The sequence below is a fragment of the Condylura cristata genome, unplaced genomic scaffold, assembly GCF_000260355.1.
Source record: "Condylura cristata isolate star-nosed mole 26May11 unplaced genomic scaffold, ConCri1.0 scaffold00024, whole genome shotgun sequence".
Lineage (NCBI taxonomy): Eukaryota > Metazoa > Chordata > Mammalia > Eulipotyphla > Talpidae > Condylura > Condylura cristata.
The window spans coordinates 1,234,634-1,261,554 of NW_004567125.1; the positions used below are offsets into that span (position 1 = coordinate 1,234,634).

General features: G+C 45.3%; 2 protein-coding genes across 3 annotated transcripts in view; one reads left to right on the plus strand and one right to left on the minus strand.

The window, feature by feature from the left end:
* Positions 1-1,448: 1,448 nt before the first annotated feature.
* MDH2 (malate dehydrogenase 2, NAD (mitochondrial)) lies at positions 1,449-15,040 on the minus strand. Its single transcript, XM_004688278.2, has 9 exons — positions 14,834-15,040; positions 10,200-10,368; positions 8,700-8,783; positions 8,106-8,215; positions 6,512-6,637; positions 4,545-4,622; positions 3,488-3,587; positions 2,994-3,145; positions 1,449-1,763 (listed from the first exon to the last, which is right to left on the minus strand). Exons 1-9 carry the CDS (start codon positions 14,897-14,899, stop codon positions 1,632-1,634), a joined length of 1,017 nt encoding a protein of 338 aa, XP_004688335.1. The 5' UTR covers positions 14,900-15,040; the 3' UTR covers positions 1,449-1,631.
* A 96-nt stretch (positions 15,041-15,136) lies between these two features.
* The window catches only part of STYXL1 (serine/threonine/tyrosine interacting-like 1), a 35,069-nt gene continuing 23,284 nt past the window's right edge, over positions 15,137-26,921 (plus strand). For both annotated transcript variants that reach the window (XM_012729259.1, XM_004688021.2), the window contains exons 1-2: positions 15,137-15,259; positions 23,592-23,695. In XM_012729259.1, the coding sequence (XP_012584713.1) occupies positions 23,593-23,695 (103 nt within the window). In that variant the 5' untranslated portion in view covers positions 15,137-15,259; position 23,592. The remainder of the gene's footprint in view (positions 15,260-23,591; positions 23,696-26,921) is intronic.

Here is a 26,921-nt window from a genome sequence, read left to right on the forward strand (position 1 = left end):
TTGATCAAGACACAGCTGGCTGTGAGCCCCTGCACCAGGTCCTGCCTGTCAGGGTTGTTGTGAGGATGCTGTGAACTAGCAAATGACCCCAAATAGAGGACTAACACTTGGCACATAGAATCCCCCCACCAGGAAGAACTTAGTCCAAACGCAGACGTGTTCAGCGTCATACTCTTTAGAGAAGGGGAACCCTAAACCTAAATCCAGCAGTGGAGTAAACTGTGTGTTCAAAGGAGTGTCCAGCTACCCCAAAAGGACATGGGCAAATACATGCTCCCAGGGAAGTAGTCACGTGTGGCAGCTTGTCTCGTCGGGCCCGTGGAGCCAGGCCTCCTGGTATCGTCTGTCCCCTCCCACCATGCAGCTGGGCTTACCTTGTATCTTGAACCCTGAGGATGTGGGGCTTCACGAGAAAAATGACACCCTAAAGGTAGTGAGCCTAAGCCTCCACGTCTGGCAGTTTCTACTTTTCATGTTTTTAGCTACATTCAGCCATCAGGTAAGAAACCAGACCACCTGCTAGAAAGGCCCCATGAAAAAGGAGAGGCCTGAATCCTGAGGGGAACCCAGCGTCCTCTAAACACTAGTCATGTGTGTGACCTTCCATCCTGAGCATTCCAGGCCAGCCGGGAGCCTTGCTGACCAGCGGCATAGTGAAGATGTGATGAAATGGCTTATGAGCAACTGTGTGGGGAGGGGAATGGTGGACAGTGACGAGATAAAAGGGCACATGGGACATAGTCGTGACCGATGAAATACCGTTGCCACTAATTTCCTGCTTTTTGGGTTTTGAACAATGAACATGTATTAATATATGAAAACAATGATGTACTTGATAAAAAATGTTTTAGTTCAAAAAGGATGGTGATCACCTATTGACAGAAAGTTCTTTTCCAAACATGGAAGGAACTTTAGAGGCCATAGCTCATGGGGAACAGTGCCGCAACACTTAAGGAAATCAGGTCCCTCTTTAATTCCCATGTCCCTAAAATCTGCCACGAATGAAAACATGAACCACCTTTCCTGTCCTTAGCCAGCTGGCATTTTGGCAGTTATTACTGCCCGGCCCAGCTTATGCCACAACTCTGGCTATGGACTCTCACCGTCACTGAGTATCAGGAATAAGTCAGAAGAGGATGAAACTGAGTAAGACAGAGGTCAGCCAGGGCAGCTTTAATATAGAAGCTGGTGCCGTTTGCTTAGCAAGAAACAGAAGGCAGAACTGGGGACAGAAAACAGGTCAGAGTTCACCCTTCTTAGAGTTCACACACCCCGGGATGAAGCGGTGTAGTGGGGAGAGCAGTGACTTATTTTACACTGCCCCAAAGCGACTGACACCATCAAGCTTCAGCCTAATTTTTAAATGAACATTCTGATTTGTAAAGACGAGAGGCCAGATACACTCTGTGAATGAGTCTAACAGAAGCAAGCACAGTATTTATGGGAGAGACCTTGAAAAAGAAAATCGAGACTGCTTTTATTGCTGCAGCAATAGACTGAACCATGATTTGGAAGGCATGGTAACGTTAACACCATCCTCATCATCAAAGCAAACAAGGTATCTGAGATGGCTTTACAGTGACGTGATGCCTAAATAAGTTAGGGACGTGGACTGCTCATGGGCTGCTTCCTCATTTCATGTTCTTCACGAACTCCTCTCCTTTCTTGATGGAGGCCTTCAGCTCAGGGATGGCCTCTGCGATCATCTTCTCCTCGAAGGGGGAGACTTTGCCGATGCCGAGGTTCTTCTCCAGACCCTTTTTCTGAAGGAGAGGGAGGTGTTTATAAAACTACACATGAAAAGTTCCCATGAATACTTTACAGAAATGCAACCTGGAATTGAGCAGCTCTGCCAACCCAATCTACACCTGGGCTGCAGCCCCTCGTCTTTACAAATCAGAGGGAGCAGTATACTGGGGTGCACACCACTGAGCGGGGCCAGTAGTTCATTATATTCCATGGTCTGAGGTTGGGATCTGGGTTCTGTCACTCAGTGTGGGAACAGGGAATGATGGCCGACCCATCGAAGCCGGTTTCCTTATCTATAAATGTACTGCCTACTTATTGGAGACTGTGGGACACAGGCGGGTCAACGTCTCACAGCCACCAGTTTATCTCAGATGCCCTTTCTGACATTCAGCCTCATGTGTGCCTTACCCACAGGCCCCACAGCCCTCTGCAAGCACCTGCAATGACCTGGTTGAGTTAGCCACCCTGTGCGCCCCTGAGGCCCAGGGCCATGGCCTGTGGCCATCAGTGTCTATGGGAAGGGCCTCTGGGCAGGCAAGCAAGTCACCCAAGTACTTCCTTTGGGATATGAGAGGAAGGCAACTTCTCTACGTGTGCTCGATTTCAGCAGCTGCCCACACATGGGTAAGTGAAAACCTGCCTGACAGTTGGTGCTGAGAAATATGTGTGGCTTCTTGCTTAAGACTTAGCAAAGACCAACTCAATGGACTGGTGCCGCAAAGTGCCCAGAAAGCTCTGACCTAGACACCATTCTGAAGGGGACAACCTGGCGCATATCCCTCATCAGTGCGCTGAGCTGTGAGGAAGGAAGCCTGAACTGGACAGGGTGACCACGACACAACACCCCAGGGAGAGGGGATGGCCCTGCCTTCCGCCTTCCAATCGGCTCTGGGAGACAGCTGCAGGCTGTGTGGATGGAGGGAGCCTTTTCTTTTGGAGCTGTCTATGGGATGCTGAGAGAGGAGACTCTTCAGGAAAACACTTGCAACCAGCCACTGACGACTGCCAGGCCCATGGGGAGGAGGTTCCCATACTGGGAGGTGCCAACCCTGCAGGGTGAGATTCTCCCTGATCTTAATTCTATGAGGCATGTTTGCTCTCAAAAACTGAAGCACACCCCAGGCAGCGAGTTGTAGTTATTGCACAAAAGAAATCTGAATTATGAGCAGGAACAGGCAGAGCCTAAGACTGAACTACAGATTTTCTCCCCAAGTCAGAAGGCCCGACAACTCCCGGATACATACCCCCAACAGCAACGGTGTGGAGAAATAGGTACAATCTGTTTCTTGGGATTTAACAAAGGAACATTCGACAACTCCTTCTTTCCCGTTCATCGCATCCACAAGGGAGAAGACAAACCGGGCACCGGCATATGCCATGGACAGGGTGGCAGAGCCTAGGAGGACACAGGCAGATTAGTCCTGCTGGTATTGCAATTGTAACTCCAGGTGAGTTTAGCCCACCAGCTAAATGACACATCTGCAAAATGTCCTGTGTTACGAAGGGAATTTATGTCAGCGTCTCTTAATTCTACAAATGCATGAATATACATATGGAATCAGCTTGGCCAACCTCCCCACCCCATTCCACCAGGTCAGCAGATCTGCCTTCTGATAGCCTGCTTATCAAGAGCACATGCTTGAACCTGGGAAGAGGGGTCACTGCTCGCCCAGTCTTTAACTCTGAACAACAGGGCCTAGGCATCAGCACTCCACGGCTACTTCCAAGAAGAACCTACCAGCTCCAGCTTTAGCCTTGACCACCTCTGTTCCAGCCTCCTGGATCCGCCCCGTGAGGGCTGTCAGCTTATCCTGGGGGAAGTCCACCTTGGGAGTGCACTGCAAGCAAAGCCACAGGGAGAGTCTGAGCAGGTCTGGCCCCCTGGTTGGCACTCCCAGGCCCCCCCACTTTCTGCACCCCACTCATGGAGGATCCTGTGGTACCTCCACTTACACAGGAAACCAAGGCCCTAAAGAACAAGTCAATTTCATTGGGAGGCATAGTGAGCTCCCTGCTCATTTTTAAATGAGACGGTTATGTTTTGAACTAATTCTGGACTTGGAGGAAAGCTGTAAAAATAGAACAAAGATTTCCCTCACTTGCTTTACCCTAATGCTCACCTCTTAAAATAACCATAGAGCAATAATGAGAAACAGGGAGCTAATATCAAGTTATTTAACTATAGCCCTTCTTCAAATTTCACAAATTTCCCCACCCTGTTTCTGTTCTGTCCCAGAGGCCTACCCAGGACCCCACCTTGCCATTAAGTTATTTCTGCCTTAGTTTCTAAGTCCTGCAGTCTTCCTCTTTCTCAAGACACCTGTCAGAAGTACTGATTGCTGATCTTGTTGAATGTTCACCAATTTAGGGTGACATTTTCCCTGTTTTTTGGGTAAGGTTAATGCAGTTTTTACAAGAATACCACAAATATCTTGTGCCCCAGAACATGACACTCAGGGGTTACGAGGTGGCTCTTACTCTCCATGGCACTCATCACCACTCACTTTTACGCCGAGTACTGCCTTCCTTACCGGGAGTCCAGGGTGCTCCTACCAGTGGGGGCTTTGTACATCCTGGGACCACACTCACTCCCACAGCAGTGCACCCCTGAAATGCTGGCAGCTGACTACACCCCACAGCCAATCAAAGCCCCAGGTGACCAGGTGGGGCTGCAACCACAGAGGCTATCTTTTCAAAGCATGACAATGGTTGGATCTGCCAGTCTAACGGCATCAGATGGATCCTCAAAGCACTCCCAAGCTTCAGGCTTCCTGGCAAGGGCTTCCCCTACTTACCTGAGAGATCAAGGGGATGATGGTCTTCCCAGCATGGCCACCGATAACAGGAACATTGACCCGAGCTGGATCCAGACCCTGTTGCCAAAGTTTCAGTAAAGTCTGATTCATTTTTATCAAGCTCTTTGAGTATAAAACCTGTCATACCACCTAAAGCACAAATACTGGAAATCCCCACAGAATCAGAGGAACAAAACACAGAAATCAGAAAGGACCATACAATTCCTGCCATCTTTGGCTTTCCACCACAGGCCCACCAAACAGCATGAGTCTGGGCAGTGCAGTGGGGAGTAACTGCCCCGTGAACAAGGAGTCTTCATCATCAGTCTACTGTCTTCTCAGAACCAGAGGATGACAGTCTTTCCTGCAACTCCCATTTTTCCCCAAGCACAAACCTAGACTTATGTGCCCACAGTCACAGAGAACGAGTCAAAGTCCTTTTCCCTCACTTCAGAGTAAAATTCAAAACTACTGCAGGAAAAATCAGGGGTGAGAAATCTATCAATTCAAACAGGGATTGGGACAGAATAAAACAAAATAGTAAAGGGTCAAACAATTGAGTTTGCTTGAAGAGGCGGATTCCTTTGCTGAACCAGAGGTAGACCACCTCCAAGAATCTGTGAATTGGATATTACTTAAGACAAACAAAAGACAGTAATTAAATGGGAATTAATGGTCAGAAAGAAGTGAGCAGTCCTAAGATGATGCCACATTCCCAAATACTAGGGTTGTCTGGGGAGCAGCCCTAAGCTGGAACTCCAGCAGTGCCCAGGAAGAGGCCCAACAAGGGGAACTGTCCTGCACAAGGCTGTCGCAGAGGCCACACAGGGCGGGGAGCTCGCACGACAGTGCCCCATTGCCACTGCACTGTGACAGTCACAGGGACACAGGCACCAACAGAGAGCCCTTGCTTTAGAGAATCACTGCCTGAGACATGTGGTGTTTCAACACAAGAACAAGGACAGCCACAGGGAGGCCTGGGCGCACAGAGTGTTTCCTCAACTTGGAGAAAGCTTCCTGAGCAGCTAATCTTCGTTGGGGCAGTGGCTACAGAACTTTGCCAAAGGAAACACATTTTAGGTAAAAAGAGCAGTTAGAGCACAGGCCAGAGTATGTAAGAGCAGAATGTGAAATGCAAAAGAAAATCTTTTGTGAGCCAAGTAAACAGGAAAGGCACACAGCCCAAGGAAAACACTGCAGCGTGAATTCAATGGGGCAGCTTCACCCGTCAGAGGCAGGGCTCCCTGGGGCAAGGGGGACAAAATGAGGCCGAGCGGTCCCACGTGTGCACTTCTCAGCCAGCCTGTGCAGGACAACGGTTCCCTACTTTAGAAAGGCCCCTGTGTCTGCCAAATCAGGAAAAAGGTCTGAACCTCAAAAGGGACACTTGCTGTTTTGTTGTTGAGCCAGAGAAAGTGGTTTCACTGGATCCACAACTAAAGACCAGAAAGCAAGTTGGGAAAAGCCAGAGGACTTCAGCTGTTGGGAGCTCAGTCCAGTTGCCCAGGGAGCTACAGGCAATTAGCAAGGTCAGAACTCTCCGAGTGAAATACTACAGGTAACCCAAAAAGGAGTCAAACTCTCCACTCAAGGGGCAATTCTGGTAGCAGGATTTCTGTAACTTTCCCAAGTTCTTCATGTTTGCCAATTTTGACATCCTTTGTCTGATGGTTAGCAAGTAAATGCTCTTAGCTCTAGTTTTCAGCGGCAATGAACTGGCCAGTGAGAAACCCTGGGAAGCCTGACCTGAGCACCAGGGGGAGAGAGCATGCGCTGGCACTGGCTAGGGCTCAGCCCTGCTGCTTGGATGTACAGAGAAAACTGTACAACTACTTCCCACCAACGGGGCAAGCCAGAAAGACATCTAAAACTTGTAAGTTACACCGTGGGTCTTCTATGCCAATGAGGCATATGTGGCCAGGGAAGTCCAGTAGTGTGACATGAAAGAAACCCGACACGGCTCTTACCTTCAGCTCTGCAACAAAAGTGTTGGCTCTGACAATGTCCAGGGTTGTCACCCCAAAGATTTTATTGGGATTGTATACTCCATGTTTCTTGAACACTTCTGCTGTGATTGGGATGGTGGAGTTAACCTAGTAAATCCAAGAGAAGCATAACTGGCTCTGTATCCTGATAGCAGAGCCACACAACTGAAAGAAAAATCTTTTTACCGTCCCACTACCAAGTCCTAAGGGCCACGTGAAAGCCCCATCTGATGACCATTTGCAGGCCTGCCATCCTCATGATGGGAGTAGGTGAACTTCCTGTGCTAAAAAACCCCTTCACTGTGGCAGATACTCTTCCCAGGGTGGCCTCTGCGCCCCAAATTCAAATGTGCACGTGACCCTTCAATTACCAACTGCACAGCCATACTTAACGACAGCAAAGAACATGGCAAAAAACTCAGGGTGAGTCCCGGCTCTGCTACTTTGCACTGTAATCCTGAGTCAGTTACCTCAACTCCCTGGTATTTGGTTTCCTTCTGTAAAATAGGGCACACAACTACCTCACGGAGGCAGTTGTAAAGAAGAAATGATTTGATATTCAGCCAAGTACTTAGCGTTTTACCTGGTACACAGAAATGATAAACAAAACAAAAAAACCCAGCAAGATTTAGAGGGCTTCCCTGGTGGCCTAGGGGTTAAGTCTCAGTACTATCACCTCTACAGTATGATCTGATCCCTGGCCAGGGAATTAACCCACTTGCGTGGCAGCCTGTCTCACCTGCTGCTCCCCTTAAAATAGGTAGTGTATTTCAGTAGATCCACCTATTCTGCTCCCCACTCTGTCTCTTGATGAATCCTCTCACCCTCTTTGCCTCTTGCCAGTTTTTTCCCTTGAGTCTGGCGCCTTAGACCACTTGGCCATCCTGACACACTTGCCAGTTTTTTTTTAATGCAATAAATAAACCTTTAAAAATTGTTTAAAAAATAAAAGACAAACAGCAAGATTTATGTTAGGACTCAGTCAACTTCCGAACTAAATAAGTAGCTGCTTTCTACTTCTGACCAACTGCCCCCGAGGAAGGGTGAGCCACTCAGGGAAAGGCAGGACCCTATGGACTTGGCCAGTGACATGCTTCCCACTCAGCATCTGCCACCGCCTCCTCACACAGGACCATAATCTAGCATCAACCAGGAGGGAGAAATGGAGCAGGCTGCTGTTACACAGAGCCCAAGACCTGCCAGGACAAGTGAGAATCCTATTTGTTTTCTTAGGAAGGATATAGTACTTGGAATTTCTGAACTGAGGAATAAGCTACCTGCAAAAACCAGTGAGCAGAGCCTGGAGCGTCTGAGAGAATATGTGCAAAAGTGTGAAGAAAAGGGGGACAATTGGAAGCGGGAACTTCTGCAACTGAGAAAACACACAGTGAAAGGTTTAACAGGTTACAGTCATGGCTGGAAAGAGCTGTAAAGAATGGAGTTGCTTTCCAGGCAGGGAGACTAAGATATAGAGAGGGGAAGTGATCTGCCCAAAGCCACACTGGAAAAGAGATTAAACCTCACATTTAATCCACATCAGAACACCTGTGCTGTGAGCTGAAGACAGGGTACTCACCGGGTTGGCAATGACACAGATCATGGCCTCAGGGCAGTGCTGGGCGCAGGCTGCTGCCAGGGTGGCCACAATTGTTGCATTGGTGTTGAACAGGTCATCGCGTGTCATGCCTGCAAATGATTCAATTCAAGATGTTTTCAAAGCACAGGACCAATTTCTGACGATGTACTAAGTGCTGTTAGATATTTTAGGAAATTCAAACATGAGGGAAGACAGGGTCCTTGTTTCAAGTAATCCCATTTTGTAAGGAAAACAATCCAGTGACAAATGACAAAACAGGTAAATGGGGAGGAGCCAGGGAGGTGGTAGCTGAGCACCATCAAGGATCAGTCAGAATTCCTGTGGTGGGGATGGTCTGAGGGAAGGACATTCCATGCTCAAAAGCATGTAAAGGCTGGGTAGGGAAGAAACACTGTAGACATGTGAAGGGTTTTAAATGCCATGTCAAGAAAGATTCGATCTTTATCCCACAGGTATTGGGAACATTTAGAATCCTTTCTGTAACAGAGACTCTGGTTAGATCCATGCTTAACGGAAAACCACTTCCTTGTTAATGTACAGTGAGATGTTAGATAAAGGCTTTCAGACACCCACCTGGTTTTCTCGGGACTCCCGCTGGAATAACGACCACATCACAACCCTTCAGGCAGTCTGGTAGCTGTTCTGGGCCCAGGTAGCCTAGAAAATCCAAGAGAGCAATGTCACTCTTTCTGACCTGAAAAGCCCACACAACTGTGGACACAAAGCCTAGCAGGCAGGCCCCTACTACCTCCAAAGCCAATCACAGTCCAAGAAGAAATTCCTTTCCTGGACCAATCTAACCACTCTGGCTGGCAGGAACATTTCACCTTATACTACTTTTCTCCAAACTCCACGTGCCCAGGGCCAAGCTTCGGGATAGATTACCCCTCCAGGTTTCACAAGCCCAAACCAAGTCAGCAGCCCGTCTTTATCTGACTTGCTAGTACTTGCTAGAAGTTAGTTAGAAGAGCTGTATATTTCATGTTATGATCATCCTAGCAAGAGCTGCTGGCTCAAAACCCAACTGAAGGCCTATAAAAGTCTCTGTGCCAACAAGCAAGGGCTCTAAATACTAGTATCTGTTTTGGTTACTGCTACCACCTGAGGGGAAAGTCTGTTTTTAAAACTTTCAGGGAAACCTGCTCTCATGACGAGAATTTGCTTCTGGTTTACTTTCTCCTTACTGCAGGGGCTTTAAGAAACTTAAATATATATATAAAAAAAAAAAAAAAATCCCGAGCAAACTAAGGAGGACTATGGAAAGCAAACAAACATAACAGACAGCAAACCCCCAAGTTATTTACCTTAACTGAAGGTGTGTACAAACAGAATCATACACAGCCAGCACAGAGAAACTAGTATGACTTTTCTGGACAGCAAACTGGTACTTTATAGTAGAAGTTTAAAATTAGCTAAGATTTACTAATCCTACTTTTAGGACTCTAAAAAATAGATGAAGATGTTTATTATAACTTACAAATTTATAGTATAGTATAGCAAAACAGTAAATACCCCAAAGGTCAATAGCACCTGTATAACAAGTTAGTGATAAAATGTAGTACAGATTTACCAAATATTTGGTGGCATGAGATATGTTGCTATAATGTGAGGCAGAATGAGGATATAAAATTACATGATCATGAACTATCTCTTGGGTAAAATATTTCTATTTACTATTAGTGAGGGCAGATTTCCCTAAGGTGGCTGTGGTTTGGAGAAGCTGACAAAGGTCACCCCAGTATAGGCAAGTACGGGGGGCAGTACACCCCTGTGAGGGCCCCCGGTAAGGCTCCCATAGGAGGTTCCCAGAAGCTCCTACTTCCCCACCCTCATGTTACCTTCCAACTAGAAACAATAAAACTGAGAAGGTTAGAGTACACCTTTGTGTTCTGTGACACTGCTATTTCAATTTTATGTACCCAAGTCCAAAAAGATAATCACATAAATTGTAAATTCTAAGATGAACCCCATGACTCTGAACACCGAGCTTCACCTGAGAACCTCACTAAAACTTGGATCCTGGTCTGCTGGGGAAGAGAAATGTTAAGCTTTCAGGGTCCGCTTGCCCAGTACCTTTCACATTTGCTCTGGTCTCGATGTGGCTCAGATCTGCAGCCACTCCGGGTGTGTGAGCAATGTCGTAGAGGGTCAGGCGGCTCACCAAGGGGCTATTCTTCAGCAGAAGGGAAAGGGGCTGCCCAATTCCTCCCGAAGCTCCGAGCACTGCTACCTTTGCATTGTTCTAAGACAGGCACAGAGAAAGATGGAATCAGCATTGAAAGGATTCATGTGGCAGCCTGCAAATACTGCACAGGGCCCCTTTATTGCACTGGCGTCAAAGGAAAACACAACTGCTACATTCCTACCAGTCCAGCTTACTTTCGAAAGTCTAGAAGCCTGCTAAGGAAGAAGGGAAGTGATGGCTATCGGTGGTGTCACAGAGAGGGTCATACTCCAAGATAATTAGCTTATTCAGACAACTGGGATGGCAACATCAACCTAACCTTCAATTTGCAACTTAAAGAACAATAAACATTTACTTAACACCTACCAACAGTTGGGTCATTGTATTTGTGGTTATAGAAAAGACCTCTGCCAGCTCTGGAGGGGACAAGGAACAAGTTGTATGAGCAGCTAAGAGAAAAGGGCTGTAACAGAAGTACTATGTGCAGGACAGCAGTGGGGGAAGAGACACCAGGAAGATCTTATCGGGACAGGCAGCATAATCTCTGCTAGAGGCCTAGCAAGATTAGGAGGATGTGCATTAAATTAGGAGGATGTGCATTTTGCAAGGGCTCCTTTTATCAAGGAGGCCAGACCTGCAGTTTCAGGAACCTCCATCCACTGGTGTGTTAAGTTACCTGCTGGGCTATCAGACCACAGAGGGCCAAACTCCTTTAAGTAGGATGGGGCTTAGCTTTAGCATGTTTACTAAGTACCCCAGGTGATTCTGACACTGGTCATTTTAACAGTCACTCTAGCTCATCACCAAGCAAAGTAAGACAAGTAGCATTTGGTCCCGGCATGTTGGCTGGGAAATTGAAGAAGAGATACTTTAGCAAAATCACTAGACTAAGGTTAAAAGACTTGATGACTTTCAATAGCCACTTCAGAGTTAAATATATTTAACAACTGCCATCACTTAATCCCATCCATGTGGAAAAAAAAAAAACTTTATTGAAATATATGTCCCAGACCACTAAAATGTATACGCTGATGGTTCTCAGTATATTCCAGCTGGTCACCCATCACTCCACAAAGAAACCCATGGCCACTAAAAGCCATTCCTTTTCCCTTGCAATCGGCAGCATCTTCTAACCTACTCCCCCTCTATGACCTACCCTGGACATGTACCATACACATGAAGCATTCAAATGTGGCCTTTCCAGTTGGCTTCTCTCACTTAGAAATAAATATCCATCCATGTTGCAGTATGTATCTATGTTATTGCATGAACAATGTTCCACTGTATAAATCACATTTTGTTCACTCATCCATCAGTTGAAGGACATTTTGTTTCTACCATTTAGAGAGTGCTGTTAAATATTCATGTGCAAGTTTTTGTGTGGAGAAAAACCTGTCCTGGGTATAAACTGAAGTGTAGAACTGATGAGTCATGTGGTAATTCCATGTTTAACTTTTTGAGAAACTGCCACATTACTCCAAAGTGGCTGCCTAGAAGACATCCCTTAAAGCTCACTCACCTACAATTCAACAGGTACCTATTTCCTACCCGCCACATACCAAACTGACTTTCTAGCACCAATGACAAAAAGCTTTAAATTTAATGTGACAAGTGCCACAGGAGCAGAGTACAAAGGAGAGAATAAACTGTTGGGGGGGGGTAGGGAGAGGTGCGTTCGAAGGATGGATGCTGTAGGGAGGAGCGGTGAAGTATGGTCCCAGAAGGGAAGCTGTCTTCTGTGCCTTGAGCACTGCTGGCATCTGAAACCACCAACTGCCACTGATTTCCATTTCTGCCCCATTAACTGACAACACTGCCTTTAAGCAACAGAGACTGAGGAGGGCAAAAGGTTTGGGAGCAGTAAGTGCAAAGCACTGGAAATATTCAGACACATGAACGTGAGAATTAAATGAGAACATACTTCACTTAGAGCATACCATACAAAAGGTATTACTGTGTAATAAATTGTTCCTCCCAAAAGTCATCAAGAAGCAGTCTTTAAGCAGCAGACCTCTCCTGTCTTACATGCTACTTCTCTTAGCACTGCATTTCAATAAATACACATTTTGTGTTCTCCAAAATAGAATGCAATCTTTAAATTAGTTGTTTAAAATGGGTGGGGTAGGGTGGGGATGACCCTATATCATCAGCCTTCAGACTCCACCCTCCTCTCTTAATACTGGTGTTTAAGGTTGTCCCTACTGTGCTTCTCTGTTTATGCTTTATCCTTGTGCCTGGCTTCCATTAATCCCAGTGCAAACTATTTTGATCTCCAGGGCTATGGTTGCAATGTGGGAGGCATAAGACAATCACATTGGGATGCAGATGAAAATGTTAAATTTTCATGAATGTCAACATTTATGTTATTAGTTTTTTTTTTTTTAAATGTATTTATTCATACAGAACTGGGGTTTAGGCCAGAGGTGCAGGGGCGGCAAGAGGCTTCACCAGAGACAGGGTGGGGATCAGAACAGGCAGATCTATTAAGTACACTGCTGAGGGGAGCAGCAGGCGGGTCAGGAGAGGTCTGCCACGCCATGTGGTCACCTCCCATGTGGTCACCTCCGGGGCAGGCAGGGATCGAACTCATGCGGAAGTAGCTTAAGCTTATTAGTGCAGTGCTTTAACCCGCTGCGCCACCAGGGAGGGCCAGTTTTGTTTTGTTTTGTTTTTTAACCGCTAGCAATAAATAGAATCTAGTGAGAAACAGACTGACCTAGGGCCTTCACTAGGGTCCTTAAGTGGATCAGTTCCATGATACCTAAGATGATACTTGCTCATTCTGATGCTCAGAATTGAGCACTTAAGTGATACTGTTTGTATGAAAGCCCATCAACTTATTTATTTACAAAACAAGCCTCTTAAGTATGCAATCTTTATAATGAAATAAGACACTTTAGTTATTTCAAATGTTAGGTCCTAATCGTAGTTAGAGCTAAACCTGCTGCCCCTTTCCAAGGTGAAAAGCAGTTAACAGTACACTGCAACTGTTTTGAAATGGATGTATAGTAACATACCCTTCTTTACAAGTTTATTTTATAATGCATACCCACTGGAGCTTTATAAGTGCTGTATTTTTGTACATTGAGAAATAAACTGAGGGCTGTGTATACTCAAAAAATTTCATGTTTCGCACTTAAAGAACTTCCTCCTCCAACTATCTATCCAGCAGGCATTTTGAACCTGAGCTCTTTAGCTATCTTTTCCTTCCCAGCAAACTCAACTAAAAAGTCTCCATACTTGGGGTGATTTGGTGATGGGAAACCCGTGGGGATTACAATTGAGATGAAAAAAAAATGTGCAAAATGATGTAAAAATAAACTTTTTAATAAAAAAAAAATAGGAGTCAAAAAAAAAAAAAGTCTCCATACTCATCTTTTTCTCATAAACCTCATCAAACCATGGGTCAACAAATCCTGTTGTCTTCTCTTTGGTCAGTTCCTTTCCCTCCCTCTCTTCATCATCAATCTTTTATCTTCTCCCCTTGTCCTATGTATACTCCTTTCTGGCCCATCTCAAGTGCAATTTCTCACTAGTACTCCAGGCACCACCCACCACTATTCTTGGCAAGCGAGGACACCCAATGTACTTATCTGTATATTTATTTTTCAAATGATCTTAACACAGCAGGAAACTGAAGGGCAGTTATTTAGGTGTCAAGAAAACTGGATCTCTTTCAAGAATCACCTTCCTTTTGTGTGTGGTATTTGAGGCAATGTGGTACCTCTTGGATTCTCAGTTTTGCTTGTATTAGAATCAAGTGATGTAAAAAAAAAAAAAAAAAAAAGAGGTCCAGGTTCTTTAATGAGTTTGGGCCTCTATGCATTAGCTTTCAGGTGATTCTGACACACATCGGAGGTTGAGAACCACCGTTTAAGATGATGGCTAAAAATAGCTTAGGTTTAAGTAACTCGAGGCCAAGTCTCAGAGTCAAGACACTTGGGGGAAGGCCCACCCCACCCACATCAGAAAGGATTCACCAAAAGCCTTTGGGTGGGTGCAGTGTTCATGTTGTCAGAAAGAAGGCATGGTGATCCAAAAGTCGCTGACCATGGTCAGGAGATCAAAATTTTAATCCTATGCCAAATGATTGTGTAACCTTGGACCACTTTTTTTCCCTCGGCACGTCGGCTTGTCTGTACTATGGAGTTAATAATTACACATTATTTGTATGGATGCTGCAAGAACTAGGTTAGTCAAATAACTATGGGAAGTTGCATAAAATTGTAAAAATTTCGGCGCCAATCTCCGGCCTCTCAATCTTGAAGGAGAGCAGGCCCTACCGGGGTGGGGGAGGGGGTGTCTGCGCGGTGCGTCAGTCCAGGAACTAGGCTACCTTCTTCTCAATCCCGGTTTTCTCCCTTGCCCTTCCTGGCCGGTACCAGGACCGGCCCAGAGCCGCGGGCCAGGACCAGGCCACGATGGCCTGGGGGCCAGGGCTCTTCCGGAGCCAGGAACGCACGTGGCCCGGACCAGGGCTACGGGTACCCTCTGGCTATAGGCAGCCCCTCGTCGGGCCTACCTGGGCGGAGGTGCTGAAGCTGCGGCGGAGAGCAGCGCCAGCAGGCCGGGCGAGGGCGGAGAACATGGCTGGAGCGGGCGGGGCACGACTCGGCCGGCGAAGGAGCTGGCAGCTGGTAAATGACTCCAACGACCTCCACACCGCACAGGCCCTCCGGCCGCCGCACAGCCTGACCTCGCGAGAATGGGCCGGCTTCCGGCCCCGCCCCACCGGCGGTTCTCGCGGTGATTCGCCACTTCCGGGCTGTTTGGGAGGCGGGGCCAAGGGCGCTTCCGGCACCGCTGAGGCGCTGTCTGAGCGGCCTGAAGCAGGTTCTGGAGTACGGTCCTTCCCGCGTGGGAGACGCAGTGAGGGAGAGCCCGCACCCGAGAGGTGGGAGAGGACGGGCTTTAGGCTGGAAGAGCCTTAGAGGAGCCGTTTTTCCAGGTGGGGCCCACTGCAGAGCCTCTGACAGGGAGACCCGCCGAGGTAGCGCGGCAGGCCGGCTATCGCGTCCTGAGCCCCTGACCTCAGCCACACCCACCCCTACTGCTCCTGGAGGCGGGAAGGGCCTCCCGGTTCATGAAAGAAAATGGGGAGAGAGGAGGTTGAGAGTCCGGGGGGGACGGTGAGAGGATGGGGGCCTCTCTAATGAGTCACCCTCTCTCCGTATCCACCCGTCATTGCCATCGACCTTCACGGTGCACAGGCCCTTCCCTTACAGTTTGCAGAGGTTTAGAGATCCCACAACTGAGGAGACTGACGCTGAGAACAGCACCAGGCACTGACGGAACCTGCCTGGAACAGTGACTGGGGAAACAGGTGAAACTGCCAGGACACGAGAAGACAAGTCAACACAACGGAGGTGCACGGCGACTGGCTTACTACTCATCCCTCCCTCCCTTCCACTTGTTTAGTCAGCTACCAGCCCTAACTTGGAGCTGACTACTTAGTGAACAAAACACCCACATTTTCTGCCTTCAAGGAGTTCAGTCAGTCTGGTGGCGGTGACAGGTCATCTGCAAGTAGCATGATATGGGTAACCTAGGAGAATTATGAAGTGCAGTGGGATCCCCGGAGGAAGGGGATGCTGGGTCAGAATGGGGCCATGTGAAAAGGATCTCCAGTGGATAAAATATCTAAACTGGGAAGTGCAGAAAGAGTAGGTGTTCTTTAGTGAGACCATTCAACACCAAGGAGAGAGGTTTGCTTGCCTGGGTGTGGGTGTTCGCAAAGTAGGGACACTACGAACTGGACCTTAAACAACACAGTGTTTTTTGTTTGTTTGTTTTTCCTTTGAATATTTCTTTATTACTACATTTAAATACTCTCTTTAAATACAGCATAATCATAATGTAAGGACCTAAAAGGAAAACAAAAATTGTTTTCAGAGAGAACCAGACAAGCTTTGGATTCATATTGAAAATACTACCTGTGTACAGTATGTGAGAAAGGAGACTGGCAGCAGTGAGCTGCAGCACAGCTCACTGAAACACTGTCCCAAGAAAAATCCAAAGATTGGAAAACCTTCGCCTTTATTCAAATGTTTGTTGGCATGAGGGTATGAGCACAAGCAGCGTTCCTTTTATCTTATCATTGGTTGTATTCTCTGGTTAATTATTTACCCTCTTACAGCTTAGCCACTAGCGCTGACAGCATCCTGCTTCAGGCATGTCTTTCATCTGTGTGTCTTCGTCTGGCACAGAACCAGCCTGAGAGTGGGTCTCTGAATTTTGGGACAGTTGAATGGCTTTAGATAAGGCTGAAAAAGCCTTATCTTGTACAGGACCTATTTATATTGGCTGAGAAGTTTGAATTTTGCTTCTTGGGGAGCCAGTGTTTGTCAGAGGTTTTTATGATACCACCAGAACTGTGTTGGAGGATGATTAGAGTGACCCTGACCTGCTAAGGGGAACGTGGGGATGGACAGGGAGATTGCTTAGGGGGCTAGTTTGTGAGATGATAAAGAAATGAGTTATGATTGTGGCCATTAAAAAATGGAAAGGGGGGCTAATGAGTAAAGAGTTTGTGCCCATCTTGTTATAAGAAATAAATGAAAGGGATTATGGAAAGTCATGTTGAGTGACATATACATCTACTGAAACAGCACTTAGGGGTTGTGTGGTCAGAGAGCTGGCTGAAGAAAATAACTAAAGAGCTCAGTTTTAGATGGACTGAATTGGAGGTGATGGTGAATCACCCACATGGGAATTTCAGTGGAGTGTTGAGGAGTCATTCCAAGACGAATGTGGAATTGAAATCCAGAGAGGCCAGAGCTGAGATTATCCCTATGGAGGGAAGCATTGAGGTAACAGAGAGAAACCCAAAATTAAAACCACAGATTCTCAAGTTCACTCCCTTATCTGGGACTCAGTCCCATCCACATCCCCATCAAGTCAGTGAACCCCTGACAACCTCTCCAATACAAGGAGCCCACTACCTCCCAAGTCTCCTAGTCAGGCCATCCCAAACAGCTCGGCTGAAGAAAAGCACATTTGGTCCCTAGTTGCTTCCCTTTAAATCCCAAGCCTCACCATCTGCTCTGTCAAGTGTTGCCTGTGCCAGGCACTGTGTTCCCTCCTTTGCATGCATAACTTACACTGGACTTGCGGGGTAACAGTCAAGAATCAGAGCAGTCAAAAACAGCTTTGTGTTTATCCCCACCTTTTCTTTAAATCTTCCCTTGCCCCCTAGATCACATCTAGTCTCCAGTAGAGACTCATTGCTGTAGCAGTTCACATTAATAGTTAAAACTCAGAACTTAAAGCTTCTGTCTTTCTCGCTCAGCTTCCTTTAGACTCCCACCTTTGGAGAAGTGGTGGTTGCTTTCTCTGTTTCCCAATCTTGCTCCCACCCCTATGCTAACTGCTGGATTGGGGCGGGGACGGGGGGTTGGGGGGGTTTGTAACAGTAGAAATAGGAGCAAGAAAGGTTCCATAGTCGTCTGGTGTTAATATTCTCTGTTGGGAGTTTGTAACCTAGTCTTCTTTATGTGTTGCTTTTGTGAGTCTCTTTCATCTGCAGTTTCCTTGAGTTTGGAGGCTACCAACCTCTCATTTTTTCTACTTTCAGTTGCTACCTTAGCATTTGGTTTCTGGATTCTCTGGTATCAGTGATTGGCCCATTATTCCTCCAGGTAGCCCTCTTGGGCAAAGTTCCTTTTAAGATACATTCTAATAGGCCCTTTCCCCTGCTTGGCCTATTTCTGTCATTGTTGCCTCAGCAATTCTGGGGGTGCAAGCCTTTTCAAATGTAGTTGCCTCACCTTGTTTTGCTAATGGCTATCCAGCTTCCGGCTTCTCCAGGCTGAGGCCCAGCAGCAGCTATGCCTGTAAAAGCTGCAGAAGACACAGGCTAACCTAAGGGTTTTTTTTTCTGATTTCATTAATCAGAAATGTGAAGAAACTGAAACTTGAATGTTGGACGTCAGAAAGATGCTAATTATAGAGTGAGAACTTTGAGACTGCTGAAAAGAGAGAGAGAGATTAGGTGAGAGAGGATAAGACCAGAGGGTTCTTATCCCACTGTCTTTGAGGTGAAGCTCAGAAGGTACTCAAGGAGTAGATAGTGGGGAGAGCAGTTCATACCCAGTGGACGTAGCCTTCCCAGGGAAGAACTAGAAAATGAGACAAGTTGTTCCATGGGGGACCAAGGATGGTTGAATCCTGTAGTAAGAAAGGCTGGCAGGTGTAGAGGGAGCCTAATTGAATTTCTGCACTGTGTACCTACATGTGCCCAAGTCCACGTAGTTTCCTACAGCTCAGAGTGAAGTCATGGACACACAGCACCTGCATATTTACATATCTGAACACAAACTTAGATCTACATGGGGGAAGAAGGGAGATTTTTACATTTTAGTGGCATATAGTTTACTTCACACAAAAAGCATACAGATCTTAAGTGTTCAGTTGGATGGTTTTGATGAGTTACACCTTATAAAAATTACCCCAAACAAGCTGTTAAACATTCTCATTCCATGCTCATGCTCCTTTCCAGTCTCCCAAAAGAGCTACTTCCTGGTTTCTGTTACCAGAGATTCATTTTATCATTTTCTGTTGTACCTGTTAATACTGTATAGGTATATTGCCACACCCCACACATAACATAAGCCACACTCATCTGTCCGTGAATACTAACCATTTTGTACCTTGTGATAGCCTTAAACACAGTCATGGGCCATATAATTTTTGCTCTGAAGTGCAAATAATTAAAATCATACCTTATTTTAAGTCTTTCAGATCCTTGGAGCTAAAATGAAGAGTTAGAATTGTAATCACTCCACCTTTTGCAGGAGTTAATTTTCCTCTAGATGCTCTAGGAAATTGGAACATAGAGACATATATTTTAATACAGACCTGTGCTTAGATAAATAATTTGTAGTTATGGCTCATACTTGCTGGAAGTTAAAGGATTTATCTCTCTTAAGATATATTCAAATGGAATAACAAGAAGGCAGAGGTGGCGAGAAGCTCCCAAAACCTGTGAGTCATCTGGTGACAAATTTGGACCAGGAACAGTCTTCAGTCCTCCAGGTCCACCATATGTCAGGGAAGTGAGAGCAAGCCAAGTCCAGGGCCCAGGACCTGTATCCGGAGCACAACGTCAGGCCTGTGCCCATTGAGGAGGAGCCAGCTCTGTAGACAGTTGTGGGAGGTGAGACCAGGTGTGGTAGCCACTGCCTTGGGGAAACAGTGCATTTTGCCAGTCCTGGTAGCTGAGTTGCTGTCACCCTCACACGGGGTACCTCTCAGGGATATACTGGCCTAGTTTGGGATATGGTGTGAAAGCAGGATAGACGATGAAGGACGAGGATGTGGGCAGCTGGGTCTGGGCCTGTGACTATACCTTATTGCTTCCCAAATGTAGTGCTATTGGTGATGATTAACAGTAGGACCTGGTGCCCCCTCCCCCTCAACTTGAGGACAATTTCAGGACCACATTTGTAGCCTCAGCATTTTGGGGATGCTGTGGTCTGGCACTCTATTCCTATAGCTTTGTCAAAGTTCATACCACAAAGAACCTGAATGAAATGGAGGAAAAATTGTCCCACATCCCTTCAGATCAGAAATAATCAACACAATTGAAACTTAATAGCAATCGAAAGCAAACTCAGTCAAATGTGGTATGATAAAAAAATATGGTTAAGGAGTCAAATTTTTATCATAACATTCACATAGAAAAAAAGACTTGCTCTCAGAAAAACAATTTTGGCTAAACAAAATTGAAAGTGATAAAAAATTGGACTTGGTGGTGACTGGACATTTGGTGGTAGATACGGACTGATTATACAGTTAATAAGGTGAGAGACTATATTTGAGACCTATGTAGTCTTATAACCTAAAATTAACTTAAAAATTGAAAAAATTGAAATTGGTAAACTGAATTATAGAAAACCAATTAAGAGCTTAAATTGGCTTAATGGGATTCACTAAGAAGAATACTTTTGGCCAAACTTATCAATATTAATTTTTTTAAGATTTATTTATTTATTCATATGTAACTGGGGTACAGGCCAGAGATGTGGAGGGTGAGAGGATTCACCAGAGAGTGGGGAGCAGAACAGGCAGATTGATGTACACTGCTGAGGGGAGCAGCGGGCGGGTCACGAGAGGATTCCACACCGTGTGGATCTCCTCTGGGGCAGGCAGGAATTGAACTCATGCAGAAATGGCTTTCGCTTCTTAGTGCTGCGTTTTAACCTGTTGCACCACCAGGGAGGGCCTCAATATTAATTTTATGTAAAAGTTGAGCATCAAAATATTCTGAGATCCCAATTTGTCCTCAGACAATTGGGGACATCTTTAGAGTTCGGTGTAGTTCAGAAAGGGATGTTGCCAGCGCTTTGACCTCTACCCTTCGAGGCCAGCAGTGCCCCCGAACTTGGCTCCAGGGCTGTGTGCTCAGACTGTGCTGGTCAGTGCACAGTCCCTGACCCTCACAGGCAGCAGGTAGTTCTTGTTTGACCAGGACAATGTCTCCTTTTGGGAGGAGAAAAGTCTGAAGAAGGAAATCCCTGGGGCTGGGTTTTTCCTCTAGATTCTCAGAGAGAATGTCTTGGCTAGGTGTAAAGAAGAGATGGCAGGAATGATGAGATGGGCGGGCTTGGAGATGTTAGATTAGGAAGCAGCTTTGAGGTTGGCTTCAGGAAACTGGAACTAGACAGTTCTTTTTCCTATATTCACTGCTTCCAAGATAGCCTGCGGACAGAGCTTGCGGCAGGGAACCTGGACTTGTGTGGTTGTGGAGGCTGGGAGGTCCTTAGGGGGAATCTGCATGTGGCATCCATACATTACGGCATCAGGTCAAGGCGGTCCCATTGGCCGGTGACTAAAGATAGTTTATTTATTCCACATAAGCTTATTGAGCATTACTTTGCACCCTAAGTTCTGGGTATTGGGTGACACGGGTATTAGTGAGTAAGAAGGCCAAGGTCCTATCCTTATGAGACATACATTTCAGTGGGAGTGAGTGAAGATAAAGTAAGCAAACAAATGAGCCTGATAATGTGAGATAATGACAAGTAAGGTCGTGATAAACTCATTTTGAAAAGATTACCCTGACTGAAGATTATATTAGAGTTTAGGGAGAAAACAAGAAGCAAGATGTGTTGTGTCACCAAAGGGGAAGGGTGGGGAAAGAGAAGTGACAGGATTTGGAATATATTAGCACTAATAGATTGCATGTGAGGAGCTGAGGGAAAGAAAAAACAGGGATTTGTACTTGAGTAACTAAGTGGGTAATGGTGCTGTTCATTCATTAAGATGAAAAAATAAACAGGTGTTGGTATGAGTGTGTGAGAGTGAAGCATTCTTTCAGCCATGCCCTACTTGAGGTGCCTGTCAGACATCCACATAGAGTCTGGATGCTCAGTGTCTGGTCACACAGAGCTTTCAGATAGGGATGCATTGGTATTCAGTGGACTGGATGAGTTGCCTAGACTCTAGTCTCAGAGCCTGGTTCTCAGCTAGCCATGATTTTGCAGCTTCTGCTCTGGAAGAAGTTATTATAATGGTGGGGTTGCTGCTGACCTTTACTGGGTGGAGGTCCAGATGCTACTAAATACCCTACAGTGCACACGTCAGGCCCCCAGTGCAAAGAGTAATTGGCAAGGATGCTGACCCTCACCTGCAGTGAGATACAGAAAAGAGATGACTATGACCCAGAACGTTGTGAAAAAGTAGAACCTCTCACAAAGAAGAAAGGTCTGAAGGGAGGAGATGGAGGGGAGGGTCTGTCCTTGAGGCCAGCAGAAGCTGAGAAGTGAAGGAGCAAGGAGAGGAGAAAGGAGAAAGAGTGCCCCCTTGTGTTAAATGCTGAGAGGCTCCATCATTTGAACAGACGGGACTAATGGGATAGGCAAAATGGGTACTTTTGATGGCTTTGATTTGATTTTTTTGGGTTTCTATGGTTTGTTGGGGTTTGAAGGTCCCAGGAGAAAGTTTGTACCAATAGCCAATACTGAACATTTTTTCCCTGCTCAGAATGTCTTACATGTATAATTTCATTAATCCACACACAACAGACAGATACTGTTACCCTCATTTTACAGGAGTGGCAATACTATTATTACCTCCATTTTACAGAGGTGGAAAATTGCTGAGGCACAGAGAGACTAATTACTCCCTGAGATGAGGCAGCCAAGAGTAAGTGGCAGAGCTGAAATTCAGGCCTAGAGACCTCTGAATTGAGTCTGCATTATTGAAGGGGAGGCATTGCATGGACACCACCTTTTTGAGAAGTCTTGCTGTAGAGGAGAACAAAGGCCAGTTCAGAGGATGCGTGTGGATGGGAATGTTCCACGCGGAGGTTGAACTTGATGATAATATTGGGGAGTCTGAGAAGCCAAGTCTTTGGGGAAGTAGGAAGCATCTCTGAAGTGGACCCAACTGTTTTGATCAAGATTTCTCCTGGACTCAGTCTGACCCCTGCTGTCCTTCAGAGGCCTGCTGGCTACCCTGCAGGAGGCTGCAGCAGAGGCCTAGCCCTTACTCCTCTGTGTCCCTGGGGCACTAGAGGTAGTTGTGCCCAGGAACCAGTGCCAAGTGCAGTCCTGTAATCAGGAGCCAGAGTGCAGGCTGGCTCGGCAGTTCTATTAGTGCACATTAGAGATTCTCCACCCAAAGCTGGCTTTCATGGTCCTTAACATAGCCTGTAAAGCCCCCACTAGGGGACTTGGGCAGCTTCCCCAGGGGCTTCACTCATTTTTTCACCCAGTTTTAGCCAAGCAGATTTCTTTGAACTCCCCTGTGCTCCCTCCTGCTCCCAGACATGTTACCTTCATTTTCCTCCCTCCTCACCTGTCTAAGCTATTTGCCTAACTTTCTGTCTCAGTTTAGTTCTTCTCCCCCGCAACTTGGTGAGGCCTTCCCGTTGTTAGTTTCTCTGGCATTTGGATGCTGGCTCTCTTATTGTCCTTTTCTTACTTATATTTTTTGTACAGTGTCTGTTATATTGTAGCCTTTGTGAAGTGGGCCATACTTGCTACAGTTATTTCTAGTACCTGGCATCTGGTCGGTGCTCAGTAATTATTTACAAATTAATTGGTGGCTTTCATAGCCTATTTGGCACTAATATGACTTAGTTATATTGTGCTCAGTGTTTTACTCTCCTCTATGTGCATCTCACTATACATACTATAAGTGAGCTTTCCTGTTCCCTTACATGACTTTGTCTTTTCTTTAAGGTATACAGAGTGTACATCAGTATCTTACTTTGTGTCCAATAACAGAAACCGGAGAGAGATGTTCTAAGCCTGTACATTGTTGATTTTTCCCAATAGGATGGCTGGTTTGGTTTTGTGTGAGCCAACTGAGCTTTACAACATCCTGAATCAGGTTACCAAACTATCCAGATTAACTGAACCCAACTATCTCTGTTTATTGGGTAAGTTCTTAAAAAACTGGGTAAGTAAACAGTGTCCTTCACACAAACTTTTGAGGCTAGGAGAACTACATGACTTTAGAAAACTGTTAGACTCCTTAGGCATAGCTCAAAATACTGCTACTAACTGTAATGTGAGTTGGAAATCATCTCTGATTAAATCTAGAGGAGTACCTCCTGGAAGACTCCAGTTCTGAATCTTCTTGTTTTCGAGAAATATTTTAAACATCCAACAATCGTACAGTAATATCAATAAACACTGATGTCTCTACCACTCAGATTTAAAATAATAAAGTGTTATCCAAGGGGATGTACTACCCTTTTTTTGTTCCCCATCCTGATCCTGTTCCTTTCCCTCCCCCAAAATGACCGCTACCCTTCTACATGCGGGCATCCTGAGATAATGTGTGGTTTAAACATTTTTACAGATAGTACCATAATGTACGGTCTTTCTGCAAGTAGCTTTTTTGCCTTAAAATTTTATTTTTGAGATTCATCCTATCTGGAAGATCTAGCATATTTGTCCTAACTGCTGGTTGACATGTGTGTCTATTTCTCATGGATTGATTTGAGGTGCTTGCATTGTGGTGTTCTGAGCAGTACTGCAACCAACAAGTTTGTGCATCTCTCCTTTTTCATGGAGGAGAGTGTCTTCGGGATATATACCTAGAAATTTAATTGCCTAATTACAGATTCAGCTTCACTATATTATTGTGAAATCTCCCCCCAAGACATTGTATCAAGTGCTTTCCCATCAGCAGTGTAAGAAAGGTACTTTCTGGTTTTGTCAGCTTTTAACATTTTGCAGTTGGGTTGGTATAAACTTGTAATTATGACTTTATCCTCACTTTTGAAAATTGTAATGAAATAAACACATTTCCCATCTTAACTGTTTTGAAGTGCACAGGTCAGTAGTATTAAACTAGTTGAAACCTGTCCTTTCCCCATTCAGTGGCTTTAGCACCCTTGTCAAATCACTTGACCATTATGTCAGAGTGTATTTCTGAGATTTCCATTCTTTATTTTTTAATGTTTTAATAATTTACTTATATATTTTTTATGTCACTGTTCATGTTTTTTACATTGCTTACTTTCTTTTCTCAGGTGTGGTCCCCATAGAATTTCCATCACCAATTCCCCCCTGCACCATCATCATAGTCCCTTGTGCTCTTCCTGCCCTCCCCCTCCCCTGTTGGATGTCTCTAATTTATAGTTGTCTGCTTATTTTGTTGTGTTTTTCATTTTTATTTCTTTCCCTGACCCCTTATTTGGTTCCCCTATATTCCTCCTATAAGTGAAACCATCCAATATTTTTCTTTTTCTTCCTATTTTATTTCCCTGAGCATAATACCTTTTAAACTCCACCCATGTTGCAGCAAATGACATTAGTTTCTTTTTTATTTGCCAAATAGTACTTCATTGTGAGTCTATACCACATTTTCTTGATCCAGTTGTCTTTTTTGGGGCATTTGGGTTGGTTCCAAGTCTTACCTATTATGAATAGTCCTGCAGTAAAGATAGGGATGCAGGTATCCTTTTGAATTAATGTTTTTGGGGCCCTCCCTGGTGGTGCAGTGGGGTAAGGATGGCTAGCCACTTCAGTGCGAGTTTGATTCCCGGCCCCAGAGGTGATCCCCATGGCGTGGCCCACTGCTCCCCTCTGCAGTGTACTTCGTCAGTCGGCCTGTTCTGCTCCCCACTCTGTCTCTGGTGAGTCTTCTCACTGCCCCTGCACCTCTGGCTTGTACCCCAGTTCTGTATGCATAAATAAATAAATCTTAGAAAAACAAACAAAAAAAAAGAATTGATGTTTTTGTGTCCTTTGGGTTGATATGACTCAGCAATTCCACCCCTGAGATTTCTATTCTATCCTCATTGGTCTAAATGTTTGTCTTTATGCTAGTATCATACTAGCATGTGATTACTGTAGTTGTATAGTAAGTTTTGAAGTCAGAAGCTGTGAGTCCTTCAACTTAGTTTTTTTTTGTTCTTTTTCAGAATGGTTTTGATATTCACAGTTTCTTGATATTTCATATGAATTTCAGGATATGTTTTACTTCTGCAAAAAAATAAAAAATAAAAATTTGGATAGATTTCATGGAATCTGTAGAATGTTTTGGGTAGTACTGACATCTCAACAATATTGAGTTTCCTAGAAAGGAATGTTCCAGGGACAGGACAGGAAATGTTCCATTTTATTTGTCTTTTCAGCAACATTTTTTAGATTTCACCATATAAGTCTTAAATTCTTGGTTTAGTTGGTTCTTAAGCATTTTTATTCTCTTTGATACTATTATAAATTATTTTCTTAATTTCCTTTTTAGAAGATTTTGCGAGTGTATCCAGGTGCCAGTGATCTCGTGTGTTGACATTGTACCCGATAGCTCACAATGCCATGCGTAGTTTTAATTGTTTTTCAACCATGTAAACAACTTTTCTGACTTCTTTTTTTAAAGATTTATTTATTCATACAGAATTGGGCTACAGGCCAGAGATGCGGAGGGTGAGAGGATTCACCAGGAACAGAGTGGGGAGCAGAACAGGCAGATCGACGAAGTACACTGCTGAGGGGAGCAGCGGGCGGGTCAAGAGAGGTCTGCCGCCATGTGGTCCCATCTGGGGCAGGCGGGGATTGGACTCATGAGGAATTGGCTTAAGCTTCTTAGTGCAGTGCTTTAACCCGCTGCGCCACCAGGGAGGGCCACTTTTCTGACTTCTTTTGCTCAAGAGTATACTAAAATTCATTCAGGTCCTCCCTGGTGGCACAACAGGTTAACATGCAGCATAGCAAGTGAGCAGCAGCCATTTCAGTGCAAGTTAGATCCCAGCCCTGAGGTGATCCACATGGTGCAGCAGACCTCTCCTGTCTTGCCTGCTGCTCCCCTCAGCAGTGTACTTCATCGATCTGCATGTTCTGCTCCTCATTCTGTCGCTGGTGAATGCTCTTACTGCCCCTGAACCTGTTACCTGTACCCCAGTTTGTATGCATAAATAAATCTTTAAAAAAATGCATGTTGTTGAATGTAGCTGTTCTGCAGTTTAATTGTTGTTGCTAAATGGTGTCAAGGAAAAGCAGTGCCAGATATGAGTTAGAGTCTTAGTGATGGACTTGTGGTACACTGTCCCAAAGTAGCTATACTGTTTTGCAACGAACAGAGTTCCTGTTGCTCCACTTCCTCCCATTTGGTGTTGTCAGTGTTTTGGGTTTTTGGCATCCTACTAGGTATAT